Source organism: Tamandua tetradactyla, chromosome 21 (genome assembly GCF_023851605.1).
Source record: "Tamandua tetradactyla isolate mTamTet1 chromosome 21, mTamTet1.pri, whole genome shotgun sequence".
Taxonomy (NCBI): domain Eukaryota; kingdom Metazoa; phylum Chordata; class Mammalia; order Pilosa; family Myrmecophagidae; genus Tamandua; species Tamandua tetradactyla.
The window spans coordinates 56,826,771-56,849,912 of NC_135347.1; the positions used below are offsets into that span (position 1 = coordinate 56,826,771).

Genomic DNA, 23,142 nt, shown 5'->3' on the forward strand with positions numbered 1-23,142 from the left:
AGGTTGTGTCCTCTGGATATTTCCTGAGGTAATCCCCTCATCTGCACTACACCAGGGCAGTTCTGGCATTTTGAACTTAGGTAATGTCAGCAACGTTTTGATCCATGTTTCAGCCAACCACCCAAACAAATGCCCTTTCCAACCCCTTGAGCTTCAACACTGAATGCAGAATCTCAGCTTAGCAGGCCCATATTCATAAATTCCGTCTGAACCAACTGTATATTCCTTCCATCATTATCCCATACATATTACTCTGATTTCTTAATATCTAATCCCGTACATATTACTCTGATTTCTGTCTATATAAATTGGAGAACTCATGCAGTTCTTTTTGAGTATAGCATACTTCCTCATTGTTCATACTTCATATGTCGTTTTTTGGGGCCTGTTGGGATTTTAGTCTAGTCATGAGTCTTAAAGTAAAGAGGGATGGTGGGTATGGGTCATGGAAAGGAATAGAAGTGTCTTTCAAGCCAGTTACCTCATGGTACTTGGTTGTAGTTTTGTCTGGTAAAAGAGGAGTAATCCCTCCAGACAGGGGGATGTGGGCTGTTTCCCCAGGAGAGGGGGTACAGGTTTAGCTGGCACTGAAGGGTTAATCTCTTTAGATGGAGGTTGGATGGCAGACTCCTCAGGGCAGACTGGTGGCAGGTGTTCTAGTTTGCTAGCTGTTGGAATGTAATATACCAGAAACGGAGTGTCTTTTTAAAAAGGGAGTTTAATAAGTTGCAGGATTACAGTTCTAAAGCCATAAAAATGTCCCAATTAAGACACCGTTATAGAAATGTCCAGGCTAAGGCTTCCAAGGAAAGACACCTTGGTTCAAGAGGAACAATGAAGTTCAAGATTTCTCTCTCAGCTGGAAAGGCACATGGCAAACACGGTGACATCTGCTAGCTTTCTCTCCAGGCTTCTTGTTTAATGAAGTTCCCCCAGGGGCATTTTCCTTCTTCATCTCCAAAGGTCTCTGGCTGCGTGGACTCTGTTGCTCTTGTGGCTCCAAAGCTTCCTCCAAAATGTTTCCTCTTTTAAAAGATTCCAGTAAACTAATCATGACCCACCTGTAATGGGTGGATCCCTCTAATCAAAGGTTAATACCCACAATTGGGTGTGTCACATCTCCATGAAGATAATATAATCAAGTTTCCAACCTACAGTGCTGAATAAGGACTAAAAGAAATGGCTGCCTCCACAAGATGGGTCAGGATTAAAACGTGGCTTTTCTAGGCTATATATTTCTTTCAAACCAGAACATTAGGAAAGCTGTTTCCTCAGGGCATGCTGGAGATTGGGTGGCTATTTCCTCATGGTAGCTAGAGGTCAGAAAGCTGTCTCCTAAAGGCAGACTGGAGGTTGGATAGCTGTTTCCTCAGGACACACCATTACAGGTCTATCTAGCAAAGACTCAGCAAAATTCAGGGTATCCATGTCCCCACTGCCATCGTTATCAACCCATATGACCCCATCCCAAGTTTCCCATTCTTTTCCAGTGAAAGCTCCTTAACAGCAGACAACTCTGCAAGGTTGAGATTTTAGTTTACCTTGTAAATCTGCTACTTTCACAATGAGGCTCTGTGTCTGGTTTTCAAAAATCTCATCTGCAACCACAGGAAATAAGAATTTCTTTCAGGGCACACATATAAACTTTTTTTTTTCCATACATGTAAACTTTTACATCTTTCATATGGTGTTTAAATTTCAAATTTGAAGCCTTTAGCTTCAGCTCATTCCTTTCTCTCATAATTGTATCCAGCATATCTAAGAACAATCAGCCAACATCATTATACATCTTAATCTACAAAACTCTGTTAACATGTCAAAAACACTGTCACCCAGAGCCTTGCCTCATGTAAGAATACTATTAGGAGAATCAGGTGATGATATTTTGCATATCTGTATTGTCAGCTCATGCAATGGTCTGTCAGTGCCATCTTGATTATTAGAAATGGAGTCGTTAGTGCCTTTGAATCTAATCAGAGTAGAAAACCAATTGTAAAAACTGATTTTTAAGATTCTCAGGAACCATTCCATGTACCAAGCTATATTACTCAGTATTCTCTAGAGAAATAGAACCAACAATATATCTATAAGTAAAAGATTTTATAAAAGTGTCTCACATGGGGCGGGCCGCGGTGGCTCAGCGGGCAAGAGTGCTTGCCTGCCGTGCCAGAGGACCCCGGTTCGATTCCCGGCCCCAGCCCATGTAAAAAACAAACAAACAAACAAAATATAATAAAACAAGAAAATGTTTAAAAATGTTTCCCTTTCTTCCTCCCTTCCTTCCTTCCATCCTTCCTTCCTTCTCTGTCTTTCCTTCCTTTCCTCCCTCTCTCTTTAAAAAAAAAAAAAAAAAAAAAAAAAAAAAAAAAGTGTGTCACATGAACGGGGAGAAATGCAACTTCCCCAAGTTGAATTCTTGATATTCTCACAAGCAGTGTGGACAGTCAAAGCTATAGGCTGAGCCCCCAGTCTTGGGGTTTGTTCATATGAAACTCAGCCCCACAAAGGATAGGTCAAGTCTACTTAAAATTAAGGCCTTAAGAGTCACCCTTAAGAGAACCTCTTTTGTTGCTCAGATGTGGCCTCTCTCTCCAGCCAACACAACAAGCAGTCTCACCACCCTCCCCCTGTCTACATGGGGCATGACTCCCAGGGGTGTGGACCTTCCTGGAAACGTGGGACAGAAATCCTAGAATGAGCTGAGACTCAGCATCAAGGGATTGAGAAAAACCCTAGAATGAGCTGAGACTTAGCATCAAGGGATTGAGAAAACCTTCTCGACCAAAAGGTGGAAGAGTGAAATGAGACAAAGTGTCAATGGCTGAGAGATTCCAAACATAGTCGAGAGGTTGTCCTGGAGGTTATTCTTATGCATTAAGTAGATATCACCTTGTTGTTCAAGATGTAATGGAGAGGCTGGAGGGAACTGCCTGAAAATGTAGAGCTGTGTTCCAGTAGCCATGTTTCTTGAGGATGACTGAATAATGATATAGCTGTCACAATGTGACTGTGTGATTATGAAAACATTGTCTCTGATGCTCCTTTTATCTACCTTGTCAAGAAATGAGTAGAACATATGGAATAAAAATAAATAATAGGGGGAACAAATGTTAAAATAAATTTAGTTTGAAATGCTGGTGATAAATGAAAATGAAGGGTAAGGGGTATGGTATGTATAATCTTTTTTTTTCTGTTATTGCTTTATTTCTTTTTCTGTTGTCTTTTTATTTCTTTTTCTGAATCGATGCAAATGTTCTAAGAAATGATGAATATGCAACTATGTGATGATATTGAGAATTACTGAATATATATGTAGAACAGAATTATATGTTTATGTTTTTGTTTGTTCTTAATTTTTTTAATTAATAAATAAATTTTTAAAAAAGAAATGTCTCACATGACTTTGGGGATTTACAAGTCCAAATTTTATAAGGCAAGCCGCTAGCTGGCAACTCTGATGAAGGTCATCAGTGAACTCTCCAGAAGAGGCTGGCCAGCTGAAGAAAAGTTAAAATTCTCTCTTCTCCCTTAAAAAAAAAAAAAAATCATCAACTGATTAGATTAAATCCAGATGATTGGATTCTTTCATTGCAGAAGACACTCCCTTATTTGATGTAGATGTAATTGGCCACAGATGCAATCAACCAGTTGATGATTTGATAAACTAGCCTTCTGGTTTATTAACCAGCTGCAAAATGTCCTTGCAGTGACACTTAGGCCAGTGCTTGCTTGATCGGACATCTGGGCACCATCAACTGGTCAAGTTGACATATGAATCTAACCATCACAAACCAAATAATATATTAAGGTAACTGGCAATCTCTTAAAACCATTGCCTAAAGGTTCAAGAGAATCAAATGTAATAATGGCTTCCTCATCTTTACAGCAATCAAGTTTCTTATTTGCCCTGCTGAAAATGGAAGTGGACTTTGTGTATGTGTTTTCTTTTTTAATGCAATTTTATTAAGATACATTCATACACTATAGTATCCATCTAAAGCATATAATCAGTGGCTTATATAGTACCATCATATAGTTATCGTTCATCACCACAATGAATTTTAGAACATTTTTATTACTCCAATAAAAAGAGAAAGAATTTAAGCATCCCATGCCTGCTATTCTACACCTGTCATTGATCCCGAGCGTTGGTATAGTCCATCAGTTACTGTTGAGGAGAGAATAGTGAGACATTGTTGTTAACTGTAGTCCATAGCTTGCAACAGGTCATTTTTTTCCATGTACCACTCTATTATTACTCCTTGTAATAGTGCTGTACATTTGTTCTAGTCCATGGAAGAAAGTTTTTATATTTGTACTTTTAGTCACAGTCCTCAGCCACCACAAGCTTTCCTGAGTTATGTGGTCTCACGTTTTACCCTCTGGCATTCCTTCTGGTGACATGCGTGACTCTGAACTTCTGCCGTCAGCCACATTCACACGTGTTTCAGCACTGCTAATGTGCTGCCTCAGGAGGGGACTTGGGTTGCCCTCGGGATTGTTGATGTTTGCCTTTGCCTTTCTTTATTGGGGAGTAATAAGTAGAGCAAAAGATCTGTGAAAAAACTACTTTTGCTGCTTCTGCATGTCTCACACTTACCTAAAGAATGACACAAAAGATTGGCAGTATTAGTTGAAATCTGGAAACTATTGTGTTTTGTCGTCTTCTTATAAGTCTATCTGATGTCAAATCTTATTCACCTTTTTTACTGCAGTTTTTTTCTCAAGGTTGAAATAATAGGATGCCAGTTACATTTTACATGGAATGGTTATTAAGCAGACTAGAAAAGTTATTAAATAGAAAGTGTTCTTTATCAACAAATGTCTTTTAAACAATTCATAAAATTGAATTGAAAAGAATGGTAATAACTTACTATGGTTTTATTGAAACTGTTCTGTTTCATTCAAGAATTATTTGCATCCCTACTTTGTGCTAGGTCCTAAGCTAGGAAGCAATGATGAACAGGAAATAATCCTTCAAGGGACTTAAAATTTAGTGAATGCAGAGATAAAGGTGATAGGTGACATAATAACAGCAATTTAGTAATAGAGTTGTTGATTTAAATTATACTTTTATGAAGATTTCTAGTGTCAGTTTCATTTTTCTTTCATCTAGGTAATTGAAAATTAGTATTTCTTTAGTGGTAATGATTTTGCTTGGTTACCTGGAATAATAATCTCTTCTGTTATAGAAAGTAATATATTTGTTAGCTAGCTATGTCCAGGAAACCCAAATATTCTAAGGTCAAACAGTTTCAGTTTTTAGCAATATAAGAGCAAGTCTGTTCATCGAGGATAACTTTGATTGCATTAATAGACTCATAGATGTTTCTTTCACTTGCTTTTTCACTTTCTCCTAAGTCTCTTTAATATTGTCACACTGTGTTTTTGTTTTGTTCCCTTTTTTCATTGAGATATATGTCATACATACAGTGATGTGCACCAATCCTAGGTATGCTGCTTGACTAAGTTTTTTTACATATATGTCTACACTCTTGTAACCACCACTGAAATCAAGGTATAAAACTTTTCTAGCTCCCAGAAGGTTCGTTCATGTACCTTCCCAGTCCATGCTGCATCCCCACTTCTAGAGTTGAACATAGTTTTAACTTGTCACTATAGATTAGTTTTCCCTGTTCTTGAATATCACATAAATAGAATCATATATTATATATCATGTAATATATAATCTTTGGCTTTTTTCCCTCGACACCATACTCATACATGTTGTTAAATTTAGTAGTAGTTCATCCTTTGTTAGTGCTGTATAGCATTTCATTATGTGATTATACCACTATTTATATATCCATTCTCTTGCTGGTGGCCATTTGGGTTTGATTTCACTTTTTTGCTATTATGAATAGAGCTGCTGTGAGCATTCCTGTGTTGCTGTTTTGTTTTCTGTTGTTTTTTTTTCATGGATTTATGCACTCGTTTCTCTTGGGCTTATTCCTAAGAGTACAGTTGGTGATTCATAGGTGTATGTTTAGTTGTAGTGGGTACTGGCAAACAGTTTTCCAAAGTGGTTATACAAACTTACCCGTCTACCAGCAGTATATGAGAATTCCACTTGCTCTGCGCCCTTGAAAATACTTAGTATAGGCAAGTGGTAGTTGACCGTAGTAACCATTCTGGTGGTTCTTAGTGCAATTTTCTCTTTTTTTTTTTTTTTTTTTTTTTTTTATTAATTAAAAAAAGAATTAACAAAACAATTAGAAATCATTCCAATCTACATGTACAATCAGTAATTCTTAATAACATCACATAGTTGCATATTCATCATTTCTTAGTACATTTGCATCGATTTAGAAAAAGAAATAAAAAGACAACAGAATAAGAATTAAAACAATAATAGAAAGAAAAAAAAAAAAAAAAAAAAACCTATACCTCACATGCAGCTTCATTCAGTGTTTTAACATAATTGCATTAAAATTGGGTAGTATTGTGCTGTCCATTTCTGAGTTTTTATATCCAGTCCTGTTGTACAGTCTGTATCCCTTCAGCTCCAATTATCCCTTCTCTTTTTTTTTTTTTTTTTAATTAACGGAAAAAAAGAAATTAACCCAACATTTAGAGATCATACCATTCTACATATGCAATCATTAATTCTTAACATCATCACATAGATGCATGATCATCATTTCTTAGTACATATGCATTGGTTTAGAAGAACTAGCAACATAACCGAAAAAGATATAGAATGTTAATATAGAGAAAAAAATAAAAGTAATAATAGTAAAATCAAAACAAAACAAAAACCTATAGCTCAGATGCAGCTTCATTCAGTGTTTTAACATGATTACTTTACAATTAGGTATTATTGTGCTGTCCATTTTTGAGTTTTTGTATCTAGTCCTGTTACACCGTCTGTATCCCTTCAACTCCAATTGGCCATTATCTTACCCTGTTTCTACCTCCTGCTGGACTCTGTTATCAAGGACATATTCCAAATTTATTCTCGAATGTCTGTTCACATCAGTGGGACCATACAGTATTTGTCCTTTAGTTTTTGGCTAGACTCACTCAGCATAATGTTCTCTAGGTCCATCCATGTTATTACATGCTTCATAAGTTTAGTCTGTCTTAAAGCTGCATAATATTCCATCGTAGGTATGCGCCACAGTTTGTTTAGCCACTCATCTGTTGATGGACATTTTGGCTGTTTCCATCTCTTTGCAATTGTAGATAATGCTGCTATAAACACTGGTGTGCAAATGTCCGTCTGTGTCTTTGCCCTTATGTCCTTTGAGTAGATACCTAGCAGTGGTATTGCTGGGTCGTAATCCATTCTGCCATTCTATGTCTTTTGATTGGGAAATTCAGTCCATTAACTTTTAGTGTTATTACTGTTTGGATAATATTTTCCTCTACCATTTTGGCTTTTGTATTATATATATATCATATCTGATTTTCCTTCTTTCTACACTTTAGTCCATACCTTTCTCTTCTGTCTTTTCGTATCTGACCCTAGTGCTCCCTTTAGTATTTCTTGCAGAGCTGGTCTCTTGGTCACAAATTCTCTCAGTGACTTTTTGTCTATAAGTGTTTTAATTTCTCCTTCATTTTTGAAGGACAATTTTGCTGGATATAGAAGTCTTGGTTGGCAGTTTTTCTCTTTTAGTAATTTAAATATATCATCCCACTGTCTTCTAGCTTCCATGGTTTCTGCTGAGAAATCTACACATAGTCTTATTGGGTTTCCCTTGTATGTGACAGATTGTTTTTCTCTTGCTGCTTTCAAGATCCTCTCTTTCTCTTTGACCTCTGACATTCTAACTAGTAAGTGTCTTGGAGAACGCCTATTTGGGTCTATTCTCTTTGGGGTGCGCTGCACTTCTTGGATATATAAATTTAGGTCTTTCATAAAAGTTGGGAAATCTTCAGTGATAATTTCTTCCATTAGTTTTTCTCCTCCTTTTCCCTTCTCTTCTCCTTCTGGGACACCCACAACACGTATATTTGTGCGCTTCATATTGTCATTCAGTTCCCTGATCCCCTGCTCAAGTTTTTCCATTCTTTTCCCTATAGTTTCTGTTTCTTTTTGGAATTCAGATGTTCCATCCTCCAGTTCACTAATTGTAGCTTCTGTCTCTTTAGATCTACCATTGTAGGTATCCATTGTTTTTTCCATTTTTTCTTCTTCGTCCTTCACTCCCATAAGTTCTGTGATTTGTTTTTTCAGATTTTCTATTTCTTCTTTTTGTTCAGCCCATGTCTTCTTCATGTCCTCCCTCAATTTATTGATTTGGTTTTTGAAGAGTTTTTCCATTTCTGTTCGTATATTCAGCATTAGTTGTCTCAGCTCCTGTATCTCATTTGAACTATTGGTTTGTTCCTTTGACTGGGCCATATCTTTAATTTTCTGAGCGTCATCCATTATTTTCTGCTGGTGTCTGGGCATTTGATCAGATTTCCCTGGGTGTGGGACCCGGCTGGTTGAAAGGTTTTTCTGTGAAATCTCTGGGTTGTTTTTCTTTTCCTGCCCAGTAGGTGGCGCTCGTGGCGCTCGTCTGTCTGCGGGGCCCACCAGTAAAAGATGCTGTGGCTCCTTTAACTTGCCAATCCGAATCTCGCAGTCGGCCCGGGAAACCGCGCGTGGAGGGGGGGGGGTCGCCGGCCGCCGCATCTTCAGGGAGTACCGGTCCAAATTACCCAGCTGGCCCGAGACGCCAAGCGTGGTGGGAGGGCCCCGCTATCCAACGTTCCCAGTCAGACCGGGGAGCCACGTGCGTGGAGGGGACCCCAGTCGCCAGCCGCCCCGGCCGTGAAAACGCGCGCCCCTCGGGTATCTCACCGCAGCGGATTCTCCCTGCCCGTTCAGCCGTTCCAGAATGGGGTACGCTGTCTTTTTGGTCTCTGTCGTGGCTCCGGGAGCTGTTTCGTATTGTTTCTGTTTCTTTAGTTGCTTTTCTGGAGGAGGAACTAAGACCCGCGCGTCTTACTAAGCCACCATCTTCAGGGCCAGCCTTTTTAATGAGTGTTGAGTTTGAGTCATAAAGCCTCTCAGGCCTGTAGGCTTTATCTATAAAAGAAGAGGGTTAAAACACGCATCTAAGGTCTTTTTCAACTCTAAAATAGTCTTAACCAGCTGTCATTAAATACTAGAAATGTATCTTTCCTAAAATATCTTCTTAGAATTTACTGGTTCCACATATTGAGTTATTTTCTTCCTGATACCTTTTCCTTGCCTTTTTTCTTTATAACAAAATAAATAATGCTCTTACTGGGGAAAAAAATCTGCGAGAATATATTATAGGCATTTCTCTGGTGCTAATTATCTTTTTAAGTGTATTTTAGAGACTTCTGCGGTTACTTAGTCCTTTACATACGTAACCTATCTATATGGCAATTTTAGTGGTGATTTAAGTGGTAGCATATATATATATCTAGCACAGAAAATATGATGTTCTAGTTTGCTAGCTGCTGGAATGCATTATACCAGAAACAGAATGGCTTTTAAAAGGGGAATTTAATAAGTTGCTAGTTTATAGTTCTAAGGCCAAGAAAGTGTTCCAATTAGGTCTATAGAAATGTCCAATCTAAGGCATCCAGGAAAAGATACCTTGGTTCAAGAAGGGTGATGAAGTTCAGGGTTTCTCTCTCAAGTGAGATGGCACATGGCGAACACAGTCAGGGCTTCTCTCTCATCTGGAAGGACACATGGCGTCATCTGCTAGCTTTTTCTCCTGGCTCCCCAGGAGGCATTTTCCTTCCCCCAAAGGTTGCTGACTCGTGGACTCTCTGCTTCGTGGTGCTGCTGCATTCTCTGCTCTCCTCTTTTGTAGGACTCCAGAAACTTATCAATACCTACCCAAATGTGTGGAGACATGTCATCACCTAATCCAGCTTAACAACCACTCTTGATTAAATCACATCTCCATGGAAATTATCTGATTACAGATTCAAACATACAGTATTGAATAGGGATTATTCTGCCATTACGAAATGGGATTTTGATTAAAATATGGCTTTTCTAGGATCCATATAGCCTTTCAAACCAGCACATATGATTTCTTAGGCAGAATAATATTCTAATTTTTCATGCCTGGTGGAATTGTTATGTGATCAAATTTTTGAAGTTTCTGTGAAAGGCAGAAGAAATCTACCTAATTTTTCACTTGCTTTTTTTTTTCCTTTAATAGGAAATTGAGAAAAGAAGACGAATAGAGGAAGCCTACAAAAATGCCGTGACAGAACTTAAGAAAAAATCCCACTTTGGAGGACCAGATTATGAGGTATGAATTTTTTTTTTTAATCTTAGAAAGGGAAACACATATGCCATATCACAGCAGTGACTAATTTTTAAATAACGCTTTTGTAATCTTTAAATAGCCTAGATTTACATATGATTTGTTACTCAACGTTTATTTTGGTTAAATATGTATTTCATGTTATACAAGTACCAGGGAGTACTCTTACTGACTAAAGGTTTTAGTCTATACTGTATTTTAGGTTCTTATCCGTAGCAGGAAGATAAACTGTCCTAAAATTGCCTTTAAGTTTCAGATCATCTAAAACCAACTTATTTTCCCTTTTGTTTACTTGTTAATCAATTAATAAAATCTCCCTCTCCAGCTCCCACCCCTGCACATTTATATTTATATATACATAAATTTTATAAGCTGTTTGCCATATTTCTTTAAAGAAAAAAAGTGCAAGAAATGTGTCTGGTAATTGCTTTAAACATTATTGACATTCCTGAAATGAAGATTTTTTTAAATTGGTTGCCAAGGAGTATGTCTCATTGAGATAGAAGTAGAATGAAAAATAGTTACAGCTAGCTTCTATTTAAGAAAATAGGAAATTTCTTGTCATTTTTTTATACTGGAAGGGAAAAAAAGTACTACTGTTGATCTGTAGGAATGTGTTTCCAACTGTAGAAATCCATAATGATGAGACTTGAACTGTAATATTTTAAAATTACTAAGCTGTCATTTCATTGTTTTTGAGGCGTATAAAATTTATATATATTTATCTTCTTGGGGGCTAAGAATCTAGATTTCTAAACTATACACTTTTACAATAATGATTTTTATTCTGAAGCTAAGCAGATTGTTTCAGTATTTTAGGTTTATGTTTTGGGAGAACTATCAGCATTTTAAATTATCTTATTTTTTAATATGATAAATAAAATATGTTAATAGAAAGATTACAGAAAATTCACATACACCCTAAAAGCTGAGGGTCTTTTTCTCATATACTAGATTTATTGATAAATTTATAAATAAGTTTATAAATTACTTACTAATATTTGCCACATTTGCTTTATCATCCTCTCTCTATATATATATACATATATATATATATATATATACATATATATATATATATATATATATACATATACATTTACACTTTTTATCTCTGAACCATTTGAAAGTAAGTTGCATACATCATGCCCTTTGCCCCTAATGATTTCAGCATCTGTTTCCCAAGAATAAGGACAGTCTCTAATGAAACAATACTCAAAATCAGTGTATTTAACGTTGATACAATACTGTTACCTAATATACAATCAGATTTTGCTAATTGTATCAGTATTGTCCCTTATGACAGTCTTCCTAGGGTCCAATCCAGGATCACGCATTGCATTTAGTTGTTGTGTCCTTTTCACTTTAATCTGCAAGACTTCCTGTTTTTCTGCCTTTCATAATATATTTTTGAAAAGAGTATAGACAGGTTTTTCTGTAACAAGTTTTCTCAAGATTAATTTTTTTTTTTTAATTTTTTTTCTTTTTTGTGAGGGGGGAGAGAGAAATGAGACAAAATAAAGTGTCAATGGCCGAGATTCCAAACAGAGTTGAGAGGTTATCTTGGAGGTTATTCTTCCGCATTATATAAGTATCACCTTTTTAGTTAAGGTGTAATGGAGAGGCTGGAGGGAACTGCCTGAAAATGCAGAGTTGTGTTCCAGGAGCCATGTTTCTTGAAGATGATTGTATGATGATATAGCTTTTGCAATGTGACTGTGTGATTGTGAAAACCTTGAGTCTGAGGCTTCTTTTATCTACCTTATGGACAGATGAGTAAAGCACATGGATTAAAAATAAATAAATAATAGGGGAAATAAGTGTTAAATTTAGTAGATTGAAATGCTAGTGATCAATGAAAGGAAAGGGTAAGGGGTATAGTATGTATGAATTTTTTGTTTTCTTTTTATTTCTTTTTCTGCATTGGTGCAAATGTTCTAAGAAATGATCATGATGATGAATGTACAACTATGTGATGGGGAAAAACAACATATATACAAAAAAGCAATAAGTTTCAAAGCACATCACAGCAAACAGTTGTAGAACAGATTTCAGAGTTTGGTATAGGCTGCAATTCCACAATTTTAGGTTTTTACTTCTAGCTGCTCTAACATATTGGAGACTAAAATAAATATCAATTTAATGATTCAACAGTCATGCTCGTTTGTTAAACCCTACCTTCTCTGTATAACTCCATCATCACCTTTGATCTTTCTCCCACTCTTTAGGGGTACTTGGGCTAAGCCCATTCTAACTTTTTCATTTTGTAAGAGGCTGTCAATAATATGAGATAGGGGAATGATATTCTGGAATGGTGGACCCGTCTGGAAGTTGTAGGATTTCTGGAAAGTTACTCTAGTTTGTGGAACCTTTGTAGAATATATAATGCCCTAGGTGTTCTTTAGTATTGGCTGGAATGGTTTTGGTTGGGCTTTCGCAAGTTATGGTAGGTAGCAATGTCTAACTAAAACTCGCATAAGAGTGATTTCTTGAATAGCCTCTCAACTCTATTTGAACTCTCTCAGCCACTGACACCTTGTTATACTTCTTTTCCCCCTGTTGGTCAGGATGGTATTGTTGATCTCATGGTGCCAGGGCCAGGCTCATCCCTGGGAGTCATCTACCATGCCACCAGGGAAACTTTCACTCACCCCTGTATGTTATGTCCCACGTAGGGAGGAGGGCAATGTTTTCACTTGCAGAGTTGGGCTTAAAGAGAGTGAGGCCACATCTGAGTAACAAAAGAGGTCCTACAGAAATAACTCTTAGGCATGCCTATAGATAGGTTAAGCTTCTCCACTACGTACATAAGCTTCACAACAGTAAGCCTCAAGATCAAGGGCTTGGCCTGTTGATTTGGGGTGTCCCTAATGTTTGCCACAGTATCAGGGCTTTCCCTGGTGGTAAAGTTTAATAGTTCCATATTTTTTCTCCCATCTTTGAAGGGACTTTGCCAACACTTTTTGATTATCTGCTTAATATACTCTGGGATGTGTCCAGGCATTACACTAAGCTATACAGGATTAAAGGCCCTCATTTTTATTCTGGGCTCCCTGTGTTTGGATTGTTTAATTGATCTGTCTAGACAAGTTGTGTTAGATTATGTGCCACAGAAAATTTAGGTTCTGGACAAAAGAAATCTTTCTTTCTTTGGTCTCAAAGAGTAGATAAGGTTCTGAATTATGTTTTCCTTATCCCTGTATTCTGAATTACCTTAATCCCTATCTGATCAGCTTCATTCTTCATCCTAAATATCAGTTTATAAAACAGCCTCTCAAAATCCAGAAATAACAATTATCACTCCAGACTAAATGTGACTGCTATAAGAACAGCTTACAATCTAGGCCCCTGTTTTCTAACAAATATTTTCTAAATATTTAAAAGAAATGTCCCACTAGATGTCGCATGGGTCCATTCACATTGTTGCATGCCTCAACTTTGTTCCTTCTTGTAGCAGCACAATATCCAGTCATATATATATACCATCATTCGCCAATCTACTTCTCAGTCAGTGCATCCTTCAGCCACCTCCATTCATTGGGGATCATGTGTAATGTCCAAAGTCCACAGTCCATCAACACCCTCAATTTTAGATGATGTCATTGTTCCCAGGAGAAAGATAGTCGATAAACACACCCTCACCAAATAGAAAATCCAGACCTTCCCTGAACTCTTGTCTCTCCCCCCATTATTTATCCCAGGTGTTGCTATGATACTCTTGATGTTTTCCTATTAAACACAGCCCATAGCATGAAATAGTGGTTTTCTCTCTATTCCCCAAATTTATATACTCTTTCATGCCTTTGCAGTAGTTCATGCAAGAACTTAATTATATTTGTAGTGTTAATTGGTGGAACATATGGGTCTTTACAACTCCTTTCAATCATATTCACCTTCAATGTGGTAATATTACTTATAGACCCACTAGTGAACTGCCTTCACTTCTCTCTGTTCCCTACTTCTATCTATTCCCTTATATTTGAGTTCAACCTCAGTAGCTAACCATTTACCCATCTCTAGCTTCTATGTATCTCTAAGTCCCCTATATTCTGTATTGTAAGCCTCTGATTTTACCTTTACCATGGTCATAAAAGTGGAATCATACAGTATCTGTCCTTTTGTATCTGGCTTATTTCACTCAGCTTTATGTCCTCAAGCCTCATCCATCTTGTCATGTGTAAAGTCCAGGCTTTTAACTAAAATAATGTGTTCTAGTTTATCTGCTACCAGCCATATATATTTGCATGTTGTTCTTGTCTGCTTCTGTCAGCACAGGTTTTTTTCAGGGAGAAAGGTTGGATGGTCCTTGTGCTAGGTATATGTGTTTACTGGCTTCAGAGCCAAAAAATATTGCTTTATTTATTAATGTGATTGAATCTTTTTTTGGGGGGGTGGGGTATATGTTTATTGATCTTTATATTTCTTTAATGTCTCACTTGCCCAGGTTATTTGAATGTTTTATTAGAATGTTGTTGCTGTTGTTTCTTTTGATTTAGAAGATGTATAATATTTGCCTTTCATTCTTTCAATATTTTCTTCCTTTCGGTGATAATGGGTTTTGCCATATAGAAGCTTTAAGCCTACATGTAATTGATCCCTCAGTCTTTTGATAAGTGATCTCTATATGTTTCATGCTGAAAAAGGCATTCTTTATTTCAAATATTTACCAATATTTTCTGGTTTTTAATGTTTTAATGATCTCTTCTAAATGTGTTGTTAATATATCTGGATATTTTTAAATTAGGAATATCATATAGGAATCTATATTTTATTCCAGGGCTACTTGTTGAATAAACCACCCTTTATGCACCAATTTAAAATACACCTTCCAGTGTAACAAATAAGGTCTCGGTGACTGAGAGAGTTCAGATAGAATCAAGAGGCTACTCTGGAGTTCCCTCTTATGCAGGCTTCAGTTAGACATTGCTACCTATGATAACTTGCCAAACCCCAACCAAAACCATTCCTGCCAATCCTAAAGAACACCTAGGACAATATATAAGATTCTATAAAAGTATATAAAAGTATAAGGTAGCAATGAATTGGGGCATCATCAGTTGGTGACTTAAGCTTTGGAAATGAATAAGAATGCTGAGAGGAGAGCAAAAGTTTGGAACCAGAAGGAACATTTAAGGAATAGACCTAGGAGGAGGAGTACTTCAAGAGGGAGGAAGGAAATTAGGACTCCAAGGGAAGAGAACTCTTCAAGGAACGTCATTAACCTAAGAAATGCCACTTAGAGGGTAATAAAGGCTATAGAGTTTCCAGTATATTTAGCAATACGCAGCACCTTTTCTTGGTAAGCATGATGAGATAAAAAATATTTTTAAGTCTTTTAATAAGGGAAATTTTATTCTAACGACATTACTACATCTCCCTCAGAGTTGTTATCAAAGGAAAAAAAGAATAACCCATTTTACTAGTCTTCCACTGGCAAAGTGGAAATTTTTAATGGGTATTAGTAGACTCCTAAAGCTCTGAATTGACTAGCACCCTGTAAACTGAATGTGTATTACTAATTTTTAGAGCATAGATGTGGTTATGATCAATAATTTAAAAATCATTAGAAAGTACATTGAATTTGGAGTAGATTTTGGATATTTTCTCATAGATATCATAGATAATGCTGCTGTGGTATTTGAGTGTCTTTGGAGTGTTTTGGCTTTATAAAAGGAGACCTGCAGGAGGGAGTCTCTGGATTGTTAAAGTTCTTTTTCATGACCCTCGTGACCTGGCTAGTTGTTGGAAGGGTGAATTCACTGAGATGTGCTCTGTTCTGTATGTTGTATTTAATAAAAAGGTGGGTTTTTTTAATAAGTAGTTTGTTGGGGATTCCCAGTAACTCTCAAAGATTTGGAATGACTTCATTAAAGCAAGGCTTTCATATGCCTGTGCCATTCCCCTCTGATCTCCTTTCTGTACTTCCCATTGACTGTAGATCTTCTGCCACCTTGTATGTACCTTAATCTCCAACTAGATAGTGGTTTCTGTAGAGTGGGCTTAGGCAAGCTTTTTTTCTAAAGAGCCAGATCGTAAATATCTTAGACTTTGTGATCCATAAATATTTTAAGCTTTGCAGACCTTATTGTCTCTGTCACACCTACTCAGCTCCGCCACTGTTGTGTTAAAGCAGCCATAGACAGCATGTAAATGAAAGAGCATGATTGTGTTCCAGTAGAACTTAATACCTATGGACACTGAAATTTGAATGTCTTGTAATTCCCACATGTCACACAATGTTATTCTTTTGGGGTTTTTTTCCCCATCATTTAAAAATATGATTTTGGCTTCTAGGCCATACAAAAGCAGGTGGCCAACTAGATTTGACCTGTGGGGTGTAGTTTGCCAATCCCTGCTCTAGACTATTACCCAAACACAATATTGGTCAGAATACAGGAAATAGTAGCACTGAGTGAGTTCATTGATTTTAGCATTCATATATGTTTTGCAGAATGCATGTGTTTCTCATCTTTGTGATAATATTGTCAAGCATACTACATACCAACTGATTCATAAATATGTGCTCAAGAAATATTTGAGTCAATTTTCAGCTTTCCCCTAGAGTTAATACCAGGGTTATAGTTGTTTTCTATTTTCTTTAAACAGCTGTATCTTTTTGTGTATGTATGTGTGTTTTTATAGGAAGGCCCAAACAGTCTGATTAACGAAGAAGAGTTCTTTGATGCTGTTGAAGCTGCTCTTGACAGACAAGATAAAATAGAAGAACAGGTATACCTATTATTCAAATTCTAAGTTGAAATTCATTTTAACACTATAGGCATTCCTTCATATATGTTATTTCAGATAAACAGAATTTGAAAATTATGAACCTGATAACCTAGAAAGTTAGCTACATTCACAGTGAGTCATAAATGTAGAAGAATCTTTGTCTTTTCACTCATTTATCAATTTCCAGGCAATAGAAAGAAGACCAATAACTGTTTGAGGTAATATGCATAATAAATGTGAAATTAAATGGAAAAGTTCTGCCTGTTCTACTTGAAGTATCCAACTTTATCATTCTATTAATATCAAGTATATATTTAGTCTTAGTAAGAGACCATCTCTGAATTTCTGTTCACCAAGCAGCGTATGCATTATTCACCAAGTACATGAATTCAAAAGGAAGATGACCAAGAATTTAAGATTATTTTTCCTATCTGCTCTCCACCCTCCTACAAAATTATACCCACAGGGTTTTTTAAATTAATACTCAGTAATAATAAAATGATGTAAAACAAAATGCCTATACTAACTGATTCAGGTTGTTCCTAGGTAGTACTATTCAGTTTCCATTAGCTTATCCCTTTATTGCCTTCACTACCTTCACCTGTAGTGTAGTGTCTTCCTCACTTTGCTTGGCTTAGTGTTATGTCATCATCATTGACAAAGCAATTATACCAGCAACTTCTATAGAAATTGAAGGAAAGCATTTCTCATATTCTTTAACTCTAGTTTCAGAATGATCCTTTGCCTTCTTTAATTCTGCAGTGTTACTGTTATATTTTACCACTAGATGGTACTTTAGGGTAAATTTTAGTTCACCGTAACTTTAAGCTCTGCTTATTAAGTTGGAAACTTAACCTTCCTTTTGAGCACGTATAAATAAACTGTGGCTATAAAATGTCTAGCAAATAAATCATAGATGAATCAGTTTTGTACTACAAATTAACTGTATTAGTTAGGGTTCTCTAGAGGAACAGAATCAACAGGAAACACTCGCAAATATAAAATTTATGAAAGTGTCTCACGTGACTGTGGAAATGCCGAGTCCAAAATCCACAGGGCAGGCTGTGAAGCTGACGATTCTGATAGAGGGTCTGGACGAACTCCATAGGAGAGGTTTGCCAACCGAAGCAAGAAGAGAGCCTGTCTCTTCTGAATTCTCCTTAAAAGGCTTCCAGTGATTAGATTAAGTATCACTCATTGCAGAGGACACTCCCCTTGGCTGATAGCTGTGGATGCAGCTGACATGATTGTGATTTAATTCTATGAAATGTCATAGAATGTCTCATTGCAATAGACAGGCCAGCACTTGCCCCACCAGACAGACAGGTACCACCACTTGGCCAAGTTGACACATGTACCTGACCATAACATTAACTGAATAGAAAAGTTGACTTATTCATGTCCCATCATCACTAAGAACGTCATGACCATTATACCCATTTACTGGTCTAGCCAAGGGCAAACCACCTACAGTAGAGACTGATTGCTTCTTGTGATTAATTTTCATTTATCTTTGTTTAAATTAGTAATGCAAAGTTCATGCCACATTACTTTGTAAAAAATGTTCATATTATAGACCCAAAAGATGTTACACAGCACTCAGTAAAAGTGGGAACTTTCACCTTAAGAATTCTATTCTACTACTGGAAAAGCAGTGAACTTTAGAGTCAAGACACCTTGAGCTTATTCTTAGTTTTGCCACTGACTAACTATGCAGCTAGGAACTTATCACTTACATTCTCTGGTCCTTGATTTTCTTATCTTTGAAACAAGGGGATGAGACAAGATGATTCGCATCCCTTCTGGCTCTAAAATGCTACTCTACTAAATATCAGTACAGTAATTGACTAGAAGCCTAAGAAAATAGATGAAAACTTCTCTTGGCTTTAGAAAATGAAATATTCATGAGAATATGTTGTCTTTTAATTTCAATATATTCATGATACTCTGGAAAATGCTCTACAAAACAAGTTATTAAACTTGTTTTTTTAGACTATGAATTTTCTTGCCAAATAGCTAGGCACATAGATGTATTTATGACATGTAATACTCAAAGATAGTTACAGAGTAGTAAAGCGCTTAAGTAGTTAATCTTCAATAATCCAAGGCATCAGTTCTTTAGATTCAGGTTATTTCCCTCTTTGTAAATATTATATATCGCACAGGACTCTCAACAGCATTGCCAGTACTTAGAAGTTCTCCAAAGATGCATATTTTTTAGTTTACATAATTTGCAAACATAGGAAAAGATAGGTGTGATAAATTAGTGAGTGAGAAATGGTATCTTAGCAGTTGTGTTCAGAGTTGAACAGGAATTACCTGTCTTCTGTATAGTTAGAAGATGAACATCTATCCTTCACAGGACAGTTTTTGGCGTGTAATATTTAGTAAATATTTGTTGAATGAGTCAGGTAGAAGAAACTAGGCAGGCTGAGAAGGCGGAAAGAGATAAAATGGCAGTTTAACAGGAATGGAATAATGGAATGAAGGCAGAATACCTGATATGGAGAGCAGTTGAAGAGATGTACATGATTTGTTCTTAGAAACGTAAGTGAAACAAATAGTGTTGTTGGTTCTAATGATATATAAGCCTATGGCTGGGCCTACAGGACTCTGATGCAATGGGCTGATTTGAACATAGTTTTAAATAGGAGAAAATTACTTTGTCAGTAGTGTTAAGATTGACTCATAGTAAACGATACTGTGTAGGAATACTGAGGAGTCATAATTGGAGACAAAAACTCAGGTTGTATTTTGGAGTCAGAAAAAAGAGGTTGATTTGAGATATATGAAGTAAGTCTCAGAATTTGGCAAGGCTTGTGACTATAAAGTAGATTCATGATTCAAATATTTATAAATACTAAAGTGTTCATTAATGAAATGTTGGTAGTTCCATGTTATATTTACCCATTTTTAAGCTGCAAAATAAATTTTAAAACCTTCCCGTCTTAACATTATGTGTTTTTTCAGTCACAGAGTGAAAAGATCAGGTTACATTGGCCCACATCCCTGCCATCTGGAGATGCCTTTTCTTCTGTAGGGTCTCATAGATTTGTCCAAAAGGTAAGATAATGTCAGAGTTCACTGAAAGTATATGTTTATTGTCCTTCACTGTTGATAAAACTATCTTGTAGTATAAGTTTCTTCCCCTTTTCTTGAATCTAAGCATTGAGATTTTTTTTGTATCGTATGTTGTATTCCATATGCATCCTCCAAAACAGTTAGAACTCTTGACCATAATGTTCTTTTTTTTTAGGAAATAAAGGAGAGTGGGTGGCTAGGGGGTCGCTAGTCCAAAATAGTTTACTAGAAGTGTAGCTAGTCAAATGAAATCTCTTTCTTTTTCTTTGGGGTTCTAGTAGTATTCTGTGTTATTGGAAGCACTACATTGTTTTTAGAAAGATTTCGGAGCATAATACATAATAGGTGCATGAAGTCAGCATTTGCTGCTGTGCTTGTTTCATATGGTGCTTTGTTTTCTCTCTTTATCTTGTGTTTGGAAGTTGGTACTGAATGCTCTGTTGTGCCTTTGTTCTGATTACTTGGTTTTTTCTTTGTCTGTCTCTGGTAGCCCTATAGTCGCTCTTCCTCCATGTCTTCCATTGATCTAGTCAGTGCCTCTGACGATGTGCACAGATTCAGCTCCCAGGTACTGTATAACTGTATAGAGTGGACTTGAGTCTTTCTGTGCTTTGTTTCAGCCTGCTTTTCCACTTCCTAGAAATCTTTTGATTAGGCCACTTGTTTGGTTTTGAATTTGAACAGTAACAGTAAACATTGAAAAGGCCTTCCTTATCTACTAAATAGTTCCTCTACCAGGCTTGCATGTAGTACCCTGTAGTTTGTACCTTCTGCTGTGAATAGCTTAGAGTTTTGCCTTTATATTAGATATTCCAGGAAGATTTTCAAGTTGAATTGAAGGAAGTAGAAAGTACCTTGTTTTTATACGTGTAATATTTGTTTCTTCAAACAGAATTCAGCAGTTTTGATGTATATGATCTACAGGATATGTGATGGCATAAAAGCACGTTTCTACATAATTTTTGATCTAATTTAAAATGTTCCCTAAGTTACATTCAACAGAAATAACTATAAATCAATGTTTATCTCATACCCACGATATTACTAAGCTCCATTGAACAAGTTGCATTTTCCTTATGTAAATTACTCTTGGGTACTATGAATTAATACTCCTGTTCATATGCTAAGTCTAGGGAAATTGGTCTAAGTTTATTTAGCATCATTAAGGGTTTTTCATTTTAAGACTGGAAGATGGATGCTTTCATTCTCTGCCCTCAGTACCCTTGGTGGGGTGATATATAGGAATCCTGTATTTTATGCATGATTATTTTATAAACCCACAATTTCTCTAATTTAAAAAAAATAGAAATCCAAGGTTCAGGAAAAAAAATAAAATTACCATTAAAGAAACATTTTTTAGTATCAGCATTAACCAAAATTTTTGTTTAATCTTCACATCTTTGCTCTTCAACTTTGTATTTCTTATGGTCACTGTATTTTTTTGGATAGTGGTTAAGAACATGAACTCTAGTCAAAATGACCAAATTTAAATTCCATTTGGCTGTGTGATCTTGGCCAAGTTTTCTAGCTTTTCTGGGTTTCACTTTTGTGATCTGGCTAGAAGTGTAGTCTAGGCAGAGCTGAGCACAAAGTAAGTGTTAAACAGTGTGAGCATGTATTAGCTGTTATTATAAAATAGTTTCTTTGAGCTCATCAAAGTTGTCTGCATCATTATTTTTTCTCTTTTGGGATATTCCAATAAAAAAATTTTAAAGGCATAGTTTAAAACTACTTTCTAATATTTTACATATGCAAATAAAATTTACATTGGTTTTTTTACTGTGCAATAAGAGAAAATTAAGTTTAAAACTCAAAATGTGTTTTTCTAACTTTTGAACCAAAAGATTCAAGGAAGAAAAGAACTACTTCAAACTGCTAAAGTACTTTAACTGTTAAAGAGATGTGATAGTTCTTAATCAAATATCACCCGTATCCAAACTTCTTATATTTCTAATCTTTTGCTTATCCATTTATGTGGTTTTTAATACACGACTCTTTTTACCTTCACAATAAATCAGTGCCAAAACTAGGTATTATCAAGAGCCCTTGGTTTATTCTGTTAAAACTTAGCTTGTATTAAAATAATAAAGTAACGGACTTATTAAAACCCCTCAGTATTGGTCACTATTTTCCCTTGAGATACAGGAATACACAGGCTACAAAGCGAAGAAAATGTTCCGAGAACAAGGAAAGGATGTAAGCCCATTATACAGAAAATACCCAAGAATTAGGACATCAAAACCCAAACCTGGACCGCTAGTTACAGAGCAGTAGAAAAGCTAAAGTCTACAAAATATAGGCGCACATATCACTGAATGGCAGTTACCTTTTTTAACAAAAGTTTGCCAAATCATAGCTTACGTCTACACCTGATCTTAGCCAAAAGGCCATGAAGCGATCATAGCTTACTTCTTTACATAATTTTTTATGTAACCCATAATTGTCTATAAATTGAGATAAAATAATGCTGATGGATTTCTTTCTATTATATGAGATAAAATAATGCTGATGGATTTCTTTCTATTATATGATGCTCATAGTTTATTTTTATGCTCTTTTGTATGCCCTAGGAAGTAAAAATGGAGACAATATCATTGTTTTCAAAAATTTATTATTCTTGCTAAAACATTTGCTGTCATTAGCAGATTTGGGCTCTGGCATTAATTATTGACTAAATTATAACTAAATTCATAAGCATCTCTAAAGGTAACTTATTCCAAGTTAGTAAGATTGCTGGTTTCAGAGGATATTGTACTGTCTTATCTCCCATTGTCAAAGAATCTAGCAGATTGAGTCTATACTGTCACATTGAATCAAGAACTACGGTTAATAACATTAACTGAGAAACTTGAGCATAATATGAAATAATACTAATGATTAATTTGTCTGTGGTACCCCTAATCATCATATCCTCAAGCTACGTATTAAGCAGAGTTTAGTAAGACACTTTAAGGATATTCGGTATAACATTAGAAAGGCAAAAGCTGTTACTAAGATATAGCATATATATTATATTACATCATATATAATATACATTAAATGTTAATAAGTCCACATAATTCCTTAAAATATTTGAGGTAAT

The 23,142-nt window shown here is 36.0% G+C and overlaps 1 protein-coding gene across 4 annotated transcripts in view; it reads left to right on the plus strand.

Annotated features, from left to right (window-relative positions):
• CERT1 (ceramide transporter 1) overlaps positions 1-23,142 on the plus strand; it is a 136,994-nt gene that overhangs the window by 93,893 nt on the left and 19,959 nt on the right. For 3 of the 4 annotated variants that reach the window (XM_077139437.1, XM_077139436.1, XM_077139438.1), the window contains 4 exons: positions 10,143-10,235; positions 16,893-16,979; positions 19,950-20,042; positions 20,551-20,628. In XM_077139437.1, coding sequence (XP_076995552.1) covers positions 10,143-10,235; positions 16,893-16,979; positions 19,950-20,042; positions 20,551-20,628 — 351 coding nt within the window. The remainder of the gene's footprint in view (positions 1-10,142; positions 10,236-16,892; positions 16,980-19,949; positions 20,043-20,550; positions 20,629-23,142) is intronic. The other variant, XM_077139435.1, reaches the window with a different exon arrangement.